Here is an 18,501-nt window from a genome sequence, read left to right as displayed (position 1 = left end):
TTATTTCAAGGCGACAAATACCTACCGCCTTTCCATCATTCTCTGGAACTCTACTCTCATCAGGAATCCTCGACACATAGCTTGTGTGCGAGTAATAAGCTGTGCCAGTTTGTCATCTCTCATCTCCTCTAGAAGACCCAGCAGTCCAGCTTTGAAGAACACCTAGAGAAATGCAATATTACAGAATGTCACTCTCGCTGGACACATCTACATGTGTGCTTAACTGTGAAGAAGGCTCATTAGCTGCAGAATAAAGCATCACCATCTACATATGTTATGCTGTTAAACCACAGTAAACTCATTAGTACTGTGGTAAGATAGTAGTCTCAGGGAAAGTACTATCTTACAGTAAGGTAATTAACTGTGACTAAATGCACATGTAGATGCTGACCGTGGGTATAAATTTCACCTATCAGCCCTCCCAGCAAGGGGTCCAGACTCCTGCCTTCCACCTAGCCTGCTCTTTCAGCACCCTTGTGCCTCAATCAGCCCCTCCCTTGCCTAATGTCACCCCCTGGAGCCCAGGGCTGACCCCCTGTAAAATAACACAGCCGTGATGTAAACTGTTCTGCCTCAGTTCAAATTGCTGCTGTCCCAGGTGCATTTGTAGATTCTGCACCCAACCCAAGAGTAGTTTATTCTGGCTTAAATTACTCTTGAGTTTATTGCTTTGAATTAATTGCAGGTGTAGATGCATCCAGTCTGTATGAAACATGAACAGCCCATATTAGAAAAAAACCTGTCCTTGTACCTTGGTGTGTCCAAATTTATACTGAGTGTGGTCAACATCAATGGACCCAAGGAGCTTCTCAGAAGCTTTCTTGCTATCGATGAACTGTCCCTCCGGGATAGCACTTGCATTTAAAACCCGGTATCTGGCGTGGAAACAGAATATGAACAAGTAATGCTGTTGAAGCTATAATCAAAGATGGCATCAGCTCATGCTGTTATTGTTAGTATTTCACACGTAAGAAAAGAACCCAAAGATGGATCTTCCTTCCTAGCTCCAGAACAGGAAGGAGGACACTCCAGGTCTAAAAGAAGCATGATTTTAGGTAAGGGCGATGCAGAAAGGAGAGGTCTCCTAATATGTCAATCTGACACCCTTCACCAGCATTAACGGTTATCCCCAACTAAAGAACTGTGGAGTTCACAGTGCACTTATCGCACTGGAGTTTACTTCTTTAGGTGCACCATTTGCATGTGTGCCCAGGACTTCAGTAAATTGAGCCAAGTCAGAAAAGCCCCAACTGACACGGGGCCCATGGGGTCAGCCTGCCCAGGGCTGCTTCCCCTGACCTAATGTGCTGTGGAGGGGGCAGGCTGAGACATGAAGGTGCTTCAGTGCAGGGGCTAGCTGGGTGCTAGCCACCACACTGAGGCACCCTTGTGCCTCAGCCAGATGGGGAAGCATCTACACATGCACTGCTGTAGAGTAAAATTTCTGCAGCAGGATAGTACTCATATTTATAAGTATTATCTTGCTGTGGAGTAAATTAGTTTACTCCAGCTTAATAGGGGTGCACATGTAGACACTGGATGTTTATTGTGCAGTTAGTCTACTGCACAGTAAATGTCTCATGTACATGTGCCCAGTGCATGCAAGAATGAGGTCAGGTAGTAATTGGGAGGGCAACGTCATTTACTCAAAGTAGAGGCAGGGCATAGTGTACTAATTCAGTCTAAGCATAGTTCTTGAGGATAAGTAGTTGCCATTTCCAGTATGTTTCCTCTATCTAGATCCATTGTCCAGTAAGCTGTAAAATCCTTGGAACCACTGACTATCAGGAGTGTGCAAAACAGGCTGTATTCAATTTGAATTCAGCCCAAATTGGGGACAGTGATTTGATTTGTTGATTTGGATCACTGTCCCCGATTCGATTTGGCCAAATCCAAATCTGAAGGGTCAATGCTGATTCGGAGAATCAGTGATCTGGCCATAGACACAGCTTTAAATGTTTTTGATACATACAATGCTGGGACAGATGGTACTTGGTGATCAGTCATGGGGGGACACCGGGTGTCCCCCCACACCAAGGAGGCACCAGTCACTGAGCCGGAGCAGTGCAGACGAGCCTCTCATGTGCTCCCCAGCAGACCTGGAAGTGGACCAGAAGTGCTTCTGGTCCACTACCAGGTCTGCTACCAAATGCGCTGGGGACACTCCTGCACTCCTGTGGGATGCTCCATTGGCCCCACCATCACAGCATCCACAAGTTGCCTGGTACCTTGAAGAATATAGAAAAAACCTTTAAAGTTGTGTCTGTATCCGAATCACCAAATCCTTCTGAATCTCTCTGAATCGATTCGGAGGTTTCCAATTTGATTCAGAGAGATTAAAGGGTCTCCTGATTCAATATGGAGTCAGAGATTTGGCCACCAAATTGGGCTGAATCTCCGCTGAATCAAATTAGGGACCGAAGCTTTGCACAGCCCTACTGACTATGTCCCAACCACTGCCATGGATACCCCAAAAAGCCATCATTCTGTGCTCCCCACTAAAAGCCATCAAAGTATGCTCTGGACTCCAGCAGTTCAGTTCTGAATTTCTTTCAGTTTCTTTTATAAACTGAAAATGTGCAGGGTGATGCAGTGATTGCTATAATTAAAATTAATCAGTAGCATAAGAATGGGTTGTTGAAAAGAGCACAAGCTCTGGGAAGTTGCCTTCTTTTCTGCTACCAACAGAGATGATTTCATAGCCACTCAATACATGTGTTGATGGCCCAAAAAGGAAGTGACATATCCCTCAGGTCCTGAAACCTACCCATGCACTGCTGCACTTGCTCTTCCATCACTACTATATATATACCAGATATGGAGGGGTAGTGACTACAGGGAAATGGTAGGGTATGGGGAATAGGGACTGCCCAGGGCACTGTACGGGCCAGTTACTAAGGAGTCTGACCTCTGCTTAAAGTCTCCATAAATGATTCTGCTGGGGAAGCCTTTCCTGCAAATTCTGATCCCTTCCAGCACGCCGTTACACCGCAGCTGGTGCAGCACCAGCTCATGTTCCATGGCACCTTAACAAAACACAGCAGGAATCAGTATCTTACTGTATAGCACAGAGGAGCTATATCACACTAACATCTCCTTGTACTGGAGCTTCTTACCAGGTGTTTTTGTTTCATTGGGAATGATGCATCGTACAAAATGAGGATGAGTGCTTCTCAGATTGGACATCAGCTTGTTTAAATTCTCCTGTGAGACCGTAAGAAAAAGTTCATGTTAACCAATGTTATCTCTGCAAATGTACTGCTAGATACAGTATAATCATGGTAGCAAACAGTTCAGCAGTGTTTGAAATACAGACAAAATTGCTGTCAGATCATTTCAGCAGGAGCCAATATTAGGTTCCCTCTTTTGGGGATTATGAACTTTAAGTTATATAATTTCAATTTATTAATAAAAATAGCTGTATTGAGCCAGTACAGAATGGCTGCCATGGATGATAGAAAATCAAATGTAGCTGCTGATATAGAAGATATCTTCAAAATGATGTATGTACAATGACAGAAATGTATCCTGATAATTTTTTTAAGAAACTGAATGAGTAGGTACAACATGGGTTTGAGCGGAGGGCTTCGCCTTGTTGGCTAGAGGGTTTGGGCTTCTTTCTCTACCACCCAGCATTGTCAATAGTCATTTGCATCTGCGCAAAAGGTATGCACTGTAGGTATCAGATACTAGCAGTGATGTAAATCTGTGAAAGATTCTGATTTTGAGCATTGTACACCTAGTTTTACACTTCTTTGTGCTTCGTGTGTAGTGGCACAAATGGATGAAAGGCAAAGGAGACCTATGACCTTTGAACAGATGGGAGAAGGAAGCAGCAGGGGCCTGAAAACAATCATTTCTGAAAAGGTCCTGGAAGGGAGGGGCATTTTTAGCTTCAATATATACACTGGGGTTTTGTTTGTAGCATTTCTGACATCAGTCTCAGAAAGAAGAGAGCTTTTGTCTGTAGGGGCTTGTCTAATTAGCCAGTATGCTCAATGGCTCAATGGCCACATCCACACAAGACACTGATTGTGCAGTTGTTACTGAGCAGTAACTGACTAAGCAGTAGTGCCAATGAATGGCTTTTTTGTGATGATGAATCCACAGTAGCTCAAGACTACTGTCTAGTAATGTCACATCAGTTTTTGCTATGCAGTGCTACTGCACAGTAGTCTCAGGCTGCTGCACAATAAGCCTGTGTGAAGCTTCAGTCACTGATTTGGTTTGGCACAGATTTGGTCTGATTCGGTGGCTGAATCTCCGAATCCGAATTGAATCAGGTGACCCTTTAACCTCTTCTAATCGAATCGGATCCCTCCACATGGATTCAGAGAGATTCGGAGAGTTTCAATGATTTGGACATAGACACAGCTTTAAATGTTTTTTCTACATACCGGGTGCAAGGTGGCTCATCAATGCTACAATGGTGGGGCAGATGGAGAAGCACAGCGGGGGCCACCACACGCTTGGCAGCAGACACAGAAGTTGACCAGAAGCACTTCCAGTCCACTTCCAGGTCTGCAGAGGAGTGGGGGGCAACTGGGGTCCCTCCATGGCCAATTGCCAAGCTGAGGTGGCATGGGGGCCCCCACGTGCTCAGCAGCAAACCCAAAAGTGGACTGGAAGTACTCCTGTGGGACGCTCCATCTATCCCACCATCGCAGCATTCACGATCCACACCTGATACCTCGAGGTATGTAGAAAAAACATTTAAAGCTGTGTCTATGTCTGAATTTGACGTCCAATGATCCGAATCAAGAAATCAAAATAGTGTCCCCAATTCAGGCCGAATCCAATCAAATACAGCCCGTTTCGCACACCCCTACCGCATAGTGTCTTGTGTAGAAGTGGCCAATGTGAATTTTACTATAGCCTTTGTTATGTTATAGACACAAGCTTTTTACATCACTGGCTTCATTCTAAAAAACACATTTTTCAGAGTTAAAGTCACTTTCCTCACTTTCATCTCAAGAAAAAAATGATTCATAATGAACTACTGTACTATACCCTGAAAAGAGCAGAGACCGTCTGGAAAGAAGAACCCTTCTTCTTGCCACCCTTCTTGCCACCACCACCCTCTAAACAAGACCAAAATAAAGATGCTATTAAAATTTGCAGAACTCTGACTTATTTGTTTTTTAAAAGGAAACAAATATGAGAAGAAGAACAAGGTCAAATGCCTGAAAGTAGCAATCAGGAGTATTCAAATGGGATATCAAGACACATTTCTAGGGATATGCTCTAATCCAACTACAACTTAAACAGCTGAGTTTTGATTCCTTATATAGTATAAAGAGTAATTTTGCCCACTGCAGGAGTTGCCGGAATCAGCCAAACGGCCTGTGTTAATAGCAACAAAGTCCCTGGACTTAAGATCCGTGCATCTATGAAGACATACATAGTGCATTTTAAAACTTAACTTTTTTTCTTAATTTTACAGGAAGCATCTACTAAGAATCAATCAAAATACTGGTTGTACAGAAATTACTACCTTCTGGTCCACCATATGTAGCAAAGAGCAGAGCCAGTGTTTTCAGTGATGCTTTCTGGTACAGCCCAATGACAGTTTCATTCAGGGGGTCCTTGTTCTTGTCAAGCCAGCCAGTGATGTTGTAGTCCACTGTGCCTGCGTAGTGCACCAGGGAGAAGTGGGCCTCAGCCTTTCCTTTGGCAGGTTTTGGTTTCTGGAAGTTGTTGGATTTGCCCAGATGCTGATCGTAGAGCTTGTTCTTGAAGGAAGTGTCAGTTGCCTTGGGGAACATGCACTCTTCTTCCAGGATGGAGAAAATACCCATGGGCTGAAAAGAACAACAAAACACAAAGAGAACACAATAAAGAAAGAACAGAAATGACAGACGGATTATTAACACGTGTCCTTAATGGAAAAATGTAATAACCATATCTTTGTCTCGTTAAAAAGCAATTTATATATCAAAGGAACGGTGAAGTCTGGAAGGGGCCTCTTCAGCTATGGAGTCCAATATTATGCATTTATAGGCAACCTTTGTCTAAAAGAATCCTAAAAATTATCCACTTTAACTCATCACCCACCACAGCTGCAAAGCAAGCTGTGAGCCCAAAACAAGAAACTAACCCTAACATGTGCCACTAATAAAAAGCCAGGGAAACAAAAACAGCACCACTGCCCTGCCTCTGAAATGACAGAGAAGCAATTTGATTAATATATGCTCAGCAGATCTTAAGAAGAGGAACATGCCTTGCCAGGGTCGCTCCAAGGGTAATTGGTGCCCTAGGTGAACTGTGTACCTCGGTGCCCCCACCACTTCCAATATAGAGGAAAATTAGGATAACACTGCCAGTGGTATGCTCTTGTCATAAGTCCGCTTGAGAGTTGAAAAGGTAGGAGTCACAATTCTAGTGATCTTTTCTCTGGGATCTTTTCAGATGTCTTTCTCCCCTTACTGAACCAAAGGTCCTAGGCCAAGGTGCAGCCATAGCCAGCCAGGGTTGTTATTTAAAATGATGCTCCTATTATTTTGTTCTGAATATAATTTTGGTGCTCCCCACCCCTCCCCCAAATTTTGGTGCCTCACACTGCAGAGAAAGGGGGAAAAATACTCCCTGCCAATCTGATGGAGAGGGAAATTCCTTTCTGTCCTAATTCTGGGGATTGTTTTGTTTGTGAACAGAAGAGTAAGGTGCTATAGACAGATCTCTGAGTTTTCTAAACACTGGTAAGACACCAGGACACTAATCAAAACTCTTATCTGAGGGGAAGTATCTGAAAAGCCAAAAAAGCATTCATGAGGGGAGAAAATATTTTTGGCACCAACGGACAACCCAAATGAAACCTGAAGCATAGGATTACTAGACTCTTGGCAAACAGAGAAATTGGTATCTCTTTGCCCTAACATGGAGACAACACATACTTGAATCCATATATTCAAGCCACAGATTACTGAACTAACAACCCCCTATCCCATCACATTGTTGTTTCCAATGAGTTCAACAAGCTCTATCTCGAAGCAATTAAGGTTCTTTGAATCAGTTTCCTCTGTACACAGTGAGAAGGAAGTCAAAATGAGCAATAGGTAATACAATATGAAAACTCTTACTTCACAACAATTTAGCTTTCCTATCAATAGGGGGAAAAAAACAGATAGGATCTCTCCTTTTGCTATAGTGACATAAATTTCATGGTGGTTGTACAATTAACAAATCAAGGGACAAAAATAAATACTTCTTTTTCAAGGACTAGTTCTGTCTTTCCTTAGAATAACTATGTGTTTTAGAAATGTAAAAGACAGTATTTTGATATACAAGATACAAGCCTTTTGGGCTCTGAATATTCTTTCAAATGCAAGATGTTTCAAGACTTCTTAAAGAGTCCAACTCTAAGACAAAGTATTCCTTCCCACAAAGGGAAGGAGGAAAGAGCAGTATTGCTCCAAGAAGAAGGAGCAAGGTTGATATCATAAAGCTGTGTAGCCGCCTTAATTGAAAAAATAATATATTATGGGTCAAGAAATGTATGAACCTGAGCATAGTCCATAAGATCATAGCAGCTAAAGAATTTTTGAATACTTAAGGCATACCTACCTTCTCAATGAGCTCAATGCAGGCAGCCAAATCCATCCCAAAGTCAATGAACTCCCATTCAATCCCTTCCTTCTTGTATTCCTCTTGCTCCAGCACAAACATGTGGTGGTTGAAAAACTGTTGCAGTTTCTCATTGGTGAAGTTGATGCACAGCTGCTCCAAGCTGTTGAACTGCACAAACATAATGGCAGGGGTTAGTTTGAATATGCATATTAGCAAGAGAGATATGAAGAATAACCCTGTAATTTTAAAGCACATTCTGGAATAGTTTGAGTGTACTTCTTTAGGACCAGCCTAATGTTTGGGAATTTCTATCCTCAGTTCTGCCAGGATAATTCTGCACTGTGTTTCTGAGCTCTGGAACCCAGGCTGCTTGAGTATTTCTTGGATTTCGGTCTCAGTCCTGAGCAGTGATTTGAGTCAGGATTTACCAGTCTCTCTGACCCGTCAGACCCCACAGCATACAACATTCCCAGGCCCAGTGTACTAAACCTGCCTGTACTAAACCTGGCTGAGCATCAATCCAGCCTCTTAAAAGGGAAACTAAATCTCCAAATATGCAAGTTCTTTCTATCAAACCCCTGCTCCTTACATCAAAGATCTCAAAGCCAGCAATGTCCAGTACACCAATGAAGTACTGTCTGGCCTGCTTCGTATCCAGCTGCTGGTTGATACGAATAACCATCCACAAGAACATCTTCTCATACACAGCTTTTCCCAGAGCACCAACTGAATTGTACACCTAGCCAATGGAAGAAAGACTGGAGTTATCAAACAAATCAGCAGAAGAAGCAGGTGTGTTAATTCAAACCATGAGTTCTAAATTCTCCATTGTTTGTTACCTGCTGCACTGTTTGACCTTTGGTCACAAACTCATTCCCGACCTTGACTCGGGGGTAACAAAGGGCTTTCAGCAGGTCAGCTGAGTTTAGACCCATCAAGTAGGCGGCCTTGTCAGCAACTAGGCAGAGGAATAATTTATTAGCTCACATATGGCTATTTTTTACTTTAAATACCTAGAACTGGGCAAAATGCATTCCATCAGAAATCACGTTCAGTAAATACCCATCCATTAAGGAGTTTTAGAGCTTCCTTTTTTCTGACTTTTTAAAAAATTTCAGTCTTTTGAGAGAGCTTGCATGTTGAGGAAGAATCTTTCATAGCTTCATAGTTGGTAGGGTCGGAAGGGACCTGAGCAGATCATCAAGTCTGACCCCCTGCCATGGCAGGAAAGAGTACTGGGGTCACACGACCCCAGCAAGGTGTTCATCCAGCCTCCTCTTAAAGACCTCCCCCGGGTAGGAGCCAGCACCACTTCACTTGACAGGTTGCAACGGTGGGCGGATGAGAATAGGATGGGGTTTAACACTGATAAGTGCAAGGTGTTGCACATGGGGAGGAAGAACCGGCACCACACTTACAGGTTGGGGAACTCCCCTCTTGCCAGCACGGAGACGGAAAAGGATCTTGGAGTCGTCATTGACTCCACGATGAACATGGGCCGGCAGTGTGGGGAGGCAGTCAAGAAGGCCAACCGTACCCTGTCATGGATCCACAGATGCATCTCAAGCAGGTCCAGGGAGGTGATCCTCCCCCTCTATGCGGCACTGGTCAGGCCGCAGCTGGAGTACTGCGTCCAGTTCTGGGCGCCACACTTCAAGAGGGACGTGGACAATATGGAAAGAGTTCAGAGGAGGGCCACTCGTATGATCAGGGGTCAGCAGGGCAGGCCTTATGAGGAGAGGCTACGGGACCTGAACCTGTTTAGCCTCCACAAGAGAAGGTTAAGGGGGGACCTTGTGGCCTGCTACAAACTGGTCAGGGGGGATCAGCAGGTATTGGGGGAGTCCCTGTTCCCCCGTGCGCTGCCAGGAGAGACCAGGAATAACGGTCACAAACTGGCGGAGGGTAAGTTTAGATTAGATATTAGGAGGCGCTACTTCACAGTCAGGGCGGCTAGGGCCTGGAACCAGCTTCCAGAGGAAGTGGTGCAGGCTCCTAGCCTGGGGATTTTTAAAAGGAAGTTAGATGAGCACCTTGCCGGGGTCATCTGACCCCGGTGCTCTTTCCTGCTAAGGCAGGGGGTCGGACTAGATGATCTACCTAGGTCCCTTCCGACTCTAGCTACTATGAAACTATGAAACTTGGACATTGGTTTCAGATCTTAGGCGCCCGGACAGTGAAGTAGTGCCTCCTGATGTCTAATCTGAATTTACCCTCTGCCAGCTTGTGACCATCATTTCTAGTCACTCCTGGTAGTGCTCAGGGGAACAGGGACTTCCCCAGTGCCTGCTGGTCCCCTCTAACTAGTTTGTAACAGGCCACTAGATCCCCCCTCTGCCTTCTCTTGTGGAGGCTGAACAGGTTCAGGTCCCGTAGCCTCTCCTCATAGGGCCTGCCCTGCTGCCGCCAATCATGCGAGTGGCCTCCTCTGGACCCTCTCCATGTCGTCCACATCCCTCTTGAAGTGCGGCGCCCAGAACTGGACACAGTACTCCAGCTGTGGCCTGACCAGTGCCGCATAGAGGGGGAGGATTACCTCTTTGGACCTGCTTGAGATGCATCTCTGGATGCACGACAAGGTGCAGTTGGCCTTCCTGACTGCATCCCCACACTGTCGGCCCATGTTCATTTTGGCATCAATAATTACTCCAAGATCCTTTTCTGCCTCTACACTGATGAGATGGGAGTTCCCCAGCCTGTAGGTATGCTGCTGGTTCTTCCTCCCCAGGTGCATCACTTTGCACTTGTCAGTGTTGAATCCCATTCTATTCTCTTCCACCCACCCATGTAACCTGTCTAGGTCCGATTGCAGCCTATTCCTTCCTTCTAGCATGCCCACATCCCCCCACATCTTAGTGTCATCAGCAAATTTGAACTGGGTGCTTTTTACCCCCTCGTCCAAGTCACTGATGAAGATGTTGAACAGTGTGGCCCTGAGGACTGAGCCCTGCAGAACCCCACTGCCCACGTCCCTCCAGGTTGAAAATGACCCATCCATTACCGCTCTGTAGGTGTCGACACCACAGTCCCCCAGTTTCTTAATGAGAACAGGGTGAGAAACAGTGTCGAAGGCCTTCTTAAAGTCCAGAAAGACTATGTCTACTGCTACCCCTGCATCTAAGGATTTGGTGACCTGGTCGTAGAAGGCCACCAGGTTGGTCTGACAGGACCTGCCGCTAATGAACCCATGTTGGTTAACCCTAAGCATAATCTGCCCTGCTGGCCCCTCATGGACATGTGCCAGAATAATTCTCTCAAAAAGCTTGCCCAGCATCGAGGTAAGACTAACTGACCTATAGTTCCCTGGGTCCTCCTTCCTCCCTTTTTTGAAGATGAGAACCAGACTGGCCCTCTTCCAGTCCTCTGGCACCACACCAGAGCACCACAAGTACTTGTACAGCCGTGCCAGGGGTCCTGCAATGACCTCAGCTAATTCCCTCAGCACTCTGGGGTGGAGATCATCTGGACCAGCTGATTTAAACACATCCAGTCCCCCAAAACTTCCCTGACTAGATCTTCACTGACCCTTGGCCCAGGTATGCCTCCCCTGGGGCCTGAGGGGGGGCTCAGTGGGGGGGCTGGTCTGGTCCCTACTTAGGAAAATGGAGGCAAAGAAGTCATTAAATAGGTTAGCTTTGTCATCTGGTGTGATGACCAAATTTCCTAGCGTGTCTTGCAGGGGCCCCACATTACCCAGTACCTTCTTTTTGCCCCCTATGTATTTAAAAAAGGACTTCTTGTTGTCCTTGATCCGGGTCACTAGTCCCAGTTCCATCTTTCACTTGGCGTTCCAAAAAATGGTTACTCAGCCACACAGCACACAGCTTGCAATCTGTGTTTTAGCTCAGTACCATTTTGGTTAGGGTACACCTCCAGGAAGTGAGGCCTTCCATTTGAGAGATGAATATTCAAATCCCCTCCAGGAAGTGTAGAGGGTCTCCTGATTTCTGGACAAGTGAACTAATCACTAAGCTAGTGGGATGAAACATGTAATGTTCATGGTTCTCTCCCTGCCCAGTTTTTTCCCCCAGCTACAATTATAGATCATAATTAGGTATGCATATATGAACTCATATACCTGCCAGGCCTGAGTGCAGCTTATTGTGCATGCACATGTTTGGACATCTACACAGCATAGGTGCCGACTTTAATTTTTGCCAAACGCACTTCCAGTGAAGGGATTATGCGGGGTGGGGACATGTGCCCCTCAGATTTTCGCAGGGGTCGGGGCTGGGTGCAGGCTGCCCTCTGCAGGCTTGGGTCTCCCTGCCATGCTGCCTGCTCCTTGGGAGCCCTGTGCTGGCTGTGCTGCTGTGGCAAAGCAGCCATTGCCTGCCCAACAGCAGGAGGCACAACTCTGTGCTGCTACCCGCACTACTGCTGCGTGGGCAGGGGACACCTTGTCATGGCAGTGCAGCTGGTGTGGGGCTCCCAGGGGGAGGGCATTAGGGTGGGGAGTCCTGAGGCTGCAACGGGAAGCCTGCATCTGCTCCCACCCCATGCACAAATCTGAGGGGCATGTGCCCCACCCCCCAGTATTCCCCTAATTGAGAGTGCACATAGCAGCAGGGAGATGGCCTACCACCTCCTTCCCCCTGCACAACCCTGGCTGGGCAGCATCCCCAGGCCCAGCCCCTGCTTCACAGCCTCTCTCACCCTGAGGGCCTCAATCTGCCCCTCTTTCTATAGACTTACCTGCAGGCAGCTGGAGGAGCTGCTCTCCACTGCTGCCTAGGGCTGTATTTCTGGCCATGTGCTTGTGTGCATATGCACACATGCACCTGGTGCCCCCTGCATCCTACTCCCTGCAGCCCCTTGCAGGCTGGAACCCTGCCAGCTTGTAAGGAGACTCTTGACATTTCCTGTGTTTTTCCATGGTGAACAGAAAACCTGGATTACTTGCACAACATTGGGAATCAGGGACAAATGTTGTCTCTGAGTCACGTGGCCCAGGACTGGGACTTGATGTTCCCATTTCAGGATTGTCCCACCCAATTAGAGATAAGTGGTCACCCTACCTTCTTCCCAAGGTGGGCCAGAGGCCTCAGGCCCCCATGTACTCGGTATTTATGCTACACAGTATGTGGAATAAGATTGCAAACTATGAGCAAAAGCCAAAAATGGTAATTATGCAGCTGGAAAAGTTCACTGGCACACATGAAGTGGAATAGAAATCTGCCTAAAAGACTGAGCAGTCTACATAAATTTGTTAAAAGATAAGCAGGCCAAATAAAAAGATGGATTTGAAAGTCTTTCTTTGCTGCTTTACTGACAACCCTGCAAACAGATCCTGCTTGTCGAGTGGTCCCAATAAAAGAAAAAGCTAAAGGATCACAGTTCTACCTAGAGCTCCTACCTCTGGTGTTGGCTTAATAGAGCATATTAACTTAAATGACATTATCATATATATAGTTCTTTTTTATATATATATCAGGCTGAATAAGAAAAATGTGTGTGTATGTGTGCACGCGCATACAAAGAAATTCACAATCTCTTTGCATATATATATGGAAAGAGATTGACATTATCATACATATATATTATTCTACATATATAGAATAAGAACAAAATATATATATGATAATAAATATATATATAGTTTATATTCAATAGCCAGTGTTATTAATGAATTCCTTACAGCCGTGCATTTCAGTTTTGTTTGCATGTGCATTTATAGCTTTATCTTTCTAGAAAAATGAAAAGACAACTCAGTGATATAGTCTTGAGAATATGAACAAACATGATTTGGCTAATACCTTCTGTGCCATCTGGCTCTGCCTGCTCCTCACGCTGCTTCTGTTTGAATTTCAGGTTCCCATAGTGCATGACAGCTCCTGTCAGCTTGTAAATGGCTGTTTTCTCCTCAGCATTGAACCCCAGGATGTCAATGGCACTCTGTGAAAAAGATCAGTAAAGTAAAAACCCTGTCTAGTAAAGTTAATGCTCCACATCATAAATTCCATGTGTTACTTACATCTGTGGCCATCAGCTCTTCTTGGTCATCAATGCTGGGAACAGTGATTTCCCCTTGACTCACATATGGGTAGTCATATGGGTTAGTGGTAATCAGAAGCATCTCTGAAAGCAAGAATGGGACGCACATGGGCTTAGTTTAACTAGCTCGGTAATAAAGTTTATCAGTAGTTATTATTCAGTTATCAGCTCCTGTAAAAAATCTTAGTGATGTTTCTTACCAATGAGCTCTGGCTTCTTGTTGGACATGATCTGATAAAATATGTGATAGCTTCTTTCTGACTTGAGCTGGAAAGTAACTCTGGACTTCTCCAGCAAATCTGACAAGGGCCATAAAATGCAATTAGCCACAAGAAAATAGAATAAGAATAGAAAAGAAGGAAAATTGGATATGTCCAGGAAGGTCTCTTACATGTTTCAATGTCAGCAGAAGCCAGCTTCCCTGTGCTGCCAAAGTGGATTCTGATGAATTTACCCTTTAAGGAAAAAATAGGTAATTTAATTTGAAATCCAATCATTCAAACTCCAGAGCTGCCATGAGTACTTTTAAACACTTCAAATATCAGCCCAGGTTGAATTTATCATAGTCTAACTATAGGAATCTTTCCTTGTGTGACAAGGCATTTAGCAGAATTTGCAGATTCCTTGGAATTAGACTTGGCCACACTGTGAGTGCTTTATTATGGCTTCCAATTTGTGATTTCTGGGCTGTCAATCATTTGCCCCAGCACCTGCATGACCCCACCCCCCTTTATAGAAATGAATCACCTAGACATATTTTTTTAAGACTTACAAAACGTGAAGAGTTGTCATTTCTGACAGTCTTGGCATTGCCAAAGGCCTCCAGCAGAGGGTTGGCACTGATAATTTGATCTTCAAGGGTCCCCTGCAAAACAATTGTTATTGTCAAATTTCTTTGTAAATCATGTGTTAAAACAAATGGAGCAGTTAAACCCCACCTCCAAAAGCTCACTTGCAGTTTGCCGGTCTGCTGCGGCTGCTCTTCCTTTTTCTTATCCCCACTAGCTGCAATTGTTGCAAAGTACTGGATGACACGCTTCGTGTTCACAGTCTTTCCTGCACCAGATTCTCCACTGTCAAGCAAAACAAAGCAGCAGAGAACACAGTCAGCCAGGTCATCCCGCTGCAGGTGGCAAAACAAAGATTGACCAGAGCAAAGGAGTTCACCTACGTGATCAGGACGGACTGATTCTCCCGATCTGCAAAGGAGAAAAAATAAAGGTGACTTTTAGTATTGTTTCTGAGCACCACTGAACTGATAAAAACTGTGAAATGTATGAAAGGTCAATAGAGCACGTCACGGGATACGTCAGCTTCAGGTCAACTTTTATAACCATTTCCATCTCACAGAATTCTCTTTTAATGAAAGTGGCTTACGTCTCCACACAACAAATGGGTAGTACAGCACAATGATTCTATCTTCAACTTACGACATTTTTATGAGATCAGTTCAAAAAGCAGGTGTGTGTGTAAAGTACTACTCCTGGCGTAGGGGGTGGAAGAATTCTGGTAGGCAAGTATTAACTATACGTAAAGTGCAAAGCAAGGGATTTGCTTTGGATGTTTTCACACTTCTCTTTTCTGAGTCCACCTACAGTCAGAATGTGCAGAGGCAGATGCACAAAAGCAGAACTTTTTCATAACTATCCTTCTGAGTCGCAAACAGAACTTGGTTTAGATTCCTGCTGAAGTACTAAGACAATTCTAAATGTGGAATTAATGTTGGGTTCAGGATCAATTTTGGTTTGGATGAATCCCTCATACTTCTGATGCAGTGTGCACATTACTTGCCTTGAACTTTGTTGATGACTTTAACTGTAACCTCATTTCCTTGCAAGGACACTGGTTCTCCTGGTACTATATCATCACCTCTAAGGAGACAGAGTTACTTACCAGTTAACATGAACTGATAGGCATTGTCAGAGATGGAGAAGATGTGGGGAGGGGCCTCTTGACGCTTTTTCCCCCTGTATGCCATGACCACCTCTGGGTTGTACACTGGCAGCCACTTGTAGGGGTTGACAGTGACACAGAAGAGACCAGAGTAGGTCTGTAAAAATAACATGATTGTCTTAATATGACTATTACAGGCATATGAGAAACTGAAAAGCAAAGTTTAAACTAGTGCCTTCCTACCTGTGGAGCAATCCCACCTGAAAACACTCTGGAGACAGGAGCAACTCAGGCTCAGGTCATAGCAAAGAAAACTAAACATAGCAGGACCTTGAATTCCCAAAGATGCCCTTTCCCCTGTTTCTGCATCTGATTATTTGAGGTTACTGGGGAGGAGGGCTGGCCTTAGTGACAGGGACATGCCATACGTATTGGAGGAAAAGAGAAGGGAGATTGCTCTAATCCTAGTTACACAATAAAATCGCATCCTACTTGGCTAGCAAACCATCAGAGAAAACGCTGTGACTGCATTTCATCTGTACCATGACCTACAACAGTCATCCATCCAGAAAACATAGCTTCTTCGTTCATGGGAGTACAAAAGCCTCTCCCTCAACTCCCCACAACATAAATCTCTCATAAAGATGTAAAGAGAGCCAGACAGGAGCATCCAGGATATAAAAAAATGGGTTATCTTGCTTATTGAGTAGGTCAAAAAGGAGAAGACACAATAAGAACATAATTTTTAAGTAAGGAAACATAAGCGCTGAACAGTATCAGCAGAGGGATGAGACTTCGGGGCACAATGACTAACCTTATTGCGCGTGCAACTAGCCATATATAGAGGAACATATAAATATGGAAGTTAAAAACCCCTCGGGAGGTGAGTAGGGCTGGACTAACTGTTTAGTGGTCCCAATGCAAAATAGTGGGCCCCAGGCCCATCAAGACCCCTAACCCCCGGCACTGCCGCCCACAGGGAACAGGCTTGGAGCCGTGGCTAGGAAGCAGCCACCATGGGGGGAGGGGGGGAGGGGAGGGGAAGAGAAGGGAGGTGGATGGGGCCATTTGCACCGCTCAGGGCCCAAGGCATGTGCCTTGTTTGCCTTTATGTTAATCCAGCCTTGATGGTAAAATGACACACAATGAAGGAAGGACTTAGCAAGTAACAGGGAAGGAAAGTGAAATGTCAATAGGTAAAGGGAAGACAGAGGGGGAAGGAAAAGGAGGGGGAAAGACATGAATGGAGGGGTCAGAGACTGAGGAAGCATCTGGAAGGAGAAAAGACCAAAGAGCCAGGAAGTGGCACAGAGAGATTGACGGATGACCTTCAGTCCAAAAAGGCAGGAAATTTCTGCTATAGCCTGCACTTACATAGATCATCCAGGCTGCATAACGCTCTTTGAGGTTATACAGGACAGCTGGTTCATGGAGATGGGTCATCATAGCCATGTCCTCAATTTTATCATACTTGGGAGGATTCATTGAGAAGATTTGATCTTCCTTAACAGTGACACTCTGTGAAGGCAATTAAAGAAACAGTTTGTCTCAGTTAAGAGCACAGAGGAGGAACACAATGATACTCTTTGTTCCTTATGCTTACTCACTTCTCCCTTTTCCGTCTTGACTGTGACCTTCCCTGCTTCCCTGCTCTGGACAGTGCCTTTCACATAGGATTCCTTAGCATGCACCACAAAGACAGCTGACTTGGCATCAAAAGGCTTGTTCTGGGCCTCAATTCGCTCCTTTTCTGACTTTCGGAGGTAAGAAGCAGCCGGCCCAAAGACGGCCATCTCGGCGTCCGAAGACATGGCTGCGGTTTATTTGGGGCAGCAGCAACGAACTGTAATGAGGGAAAATACATTATACTCATGGCTTAAGCTCTCTCAGCAGAAATATGAGAAACAATTAGAGTGGGGGGCTTTGCATGATAACACCCTTACTTCTTTATTTTCTTTCCTTACATATTTCTCTTTTCATTCCTTATTTCCATCTTACATAGTCAGATCTCTAAATCAAGTGCCGCTACTAGAGTTCCAGTGGGGAGTGTTACTCCATCTATTATGGTTCCTGATCAGATTTCTACATGAGGGTCCTGGAGGAGTCAAGACTGGGACTAGTGATTAGGGAAGTCCTCTGATGTCCTCTCTCCTATATTCCCGTTATATACTTCCATTCATGTAGTTCTCATTCCAGTTATATACTAATGGCATGGCAGTTGGTGTGGAGTTTAAGATGAGTCAGATGCCGCATTAGATAATAAAGTTTTGATTCTCTGGTAAACTGAAATCTGTGAATTCCAATCTAATTAAACCGTAGAGATTAAGCTACATAAAATTAAGGCTACTTTACTTCATGGGAATTCCTATGCAGACAAACCCTTAATGCCATTCATTAAATTTTTCTGTGCAATAAGAGGTTAAATATCAAATATCAGATACCGAGCAAGCATGGTCAGTGTTTTGAAGAGGAACCACTTTAAATTGCCTACCTCTTGCAGTGCAGCCTATGCACAAAATTAATTTTTTGTCACAGTAGTCATAAATATCAGGGAATATAGTGATTGCCAATACTGCTCTTTAGAAATACCAGACTAGAGTATTGCTTACTATCCCTAGGAGTAGGCTATTCAGGTAGGCTCTTACCTTGTGATACCAGATGGATGGTGAGCAGGCTGGAAACTGGCCGTTACTGTAAAATAAAAATGGCAATTCCCTTCTTATTGCTGCACAAAACACCAGTGATGATTTATAAATACAAAACACATATGTGACTTGAAAAACAAATTTTAAATCCCAGATGACCCAAGCAATCTCTCACGTGTATGAGAGTTAGAAGGAACAGGAATGTAATGGGATGTGTGGCATGCAGGGTGCTTGTCCCTTCCTGCAATCCCTGGCACCCGCCATTCACTTACCTTGGAACTTTCTGTGTAAAGACGGAACAGACTTTTCCCAGGGGAACTTTTATAGTGTCTGATCTACACATGCAAATGCCTCCTCCTCTTTCTTAGGTCAAACATTTTTGGCAAAGCATTGTTTGGCAAAC

At 44.7% G+C, this 18,501-nt stretch overlaps 1 protein-coding gene across 1 annotated transcript in view; it reads right to left on the bottom strand.

The window, feature by feature from the left end:
- The window catches only part of LOC149858444 (myosin-1B), a 30,666-nt gene extending 12,463 nt beyond the window's left edge, over positions 1 to 18,203 (bottom strand). The window contains exons 1-20 of the mRNA XM_090061586.1: positions 18,099 to 18,203; positions 17,061 to 17,296; positions 16,828 to 16,971; positions 15,454 to 15,610; positions 14,732 to 14,759; positions 14,513 to 14,633; positions 14,333 to 14,425; positions 13,952 to 14,015; positions 13,761 to 13,859; positions 13,541 to 13,644; positions 13,323 to 13,461; positions 8,406 to 8,524; positions 8,156 to 8,305; positions 7,564 to 7,734; positions 5,495 to 5,801; positions 5,011 to 5,081; positions 3,117 to 3,204; positions 2,909 to 3,026; positions 752 to 875; positions 26 to 162 (exon numbers count right to left, since the gene is read on the bottom strand). Of these exons, the coding sequence (XP_089917712.1) occupies positions 26 to 162; positions 752 to 875; positions 2,909 to 3,026; positions 3,117 to 3,204; positions 5,011 to 5,081; positions 5,495 to 5,801; positions 7,564 to 7,734; positions 8,156 to 8,305; positions 8,406 to 8,524; positions 13,323 to 13,461; positions 13,541 to 13,644; positions 13,761 to 13,859; positions 13,952 to 14,015; positions 14,333 to 14,425; positions 14,513 to 14,633; positions 14,732 to 14,759; positions 15,454 to 15,610; positions 16,828 to 16,971; positions 17,061 to 17,264 (2,438 nt within the window). The 5' untranslated portion in view covers positions 17,265 to 17,296; positions 18,099 to 18,203. The remainder of the gene's footprint in view (positions 1 to 25; positions 163 to 751; positions 876 to 2,908; positions 3,027 to 3,116; positions 3,205 to 5,010; positions 5,082 to 5,494; positions 5,802 to 7,563; positions 7,735 to 8,155; positions 8,306 to 8,405; positions 8,525 to 13,322; positions 13,462 to 13,540; positions 13,645 to 13,760; positions 13,860 to 13,951; positions 14,016 to 14,332; positions 14,426 to 14,512; positions 14,634 to 14,731; positions 14,760 to 15,453; positions 15,611 to 16,827; positions 16,972 to 17,060; positions 17,297 to 18,098) is intronic.
- Positions 18,204 to 18,501: the final 298 nt, after the last annotated feature.

This window comes from Crocodylus siamensis, chromosome 8 (genome assembly GCF_052110815.1).
Source record: "Crocodylus siamensis isolate JL-2025a chromosome 8, ASM5211081v1, whole genome shotgun sequence".
In the NCBI taxonomy this organism is placed as follows: domain Eukaryota; kingdom Metazoa; phylum Chordata; order Crocodylia; family Crocodylidae; genus Crocodylus; species Crocodylus siamensis.
Note: the sequence above shows the minus strand (reverse complement) of the source record. Positions and strands in the feature narration are given on the sequence as shown.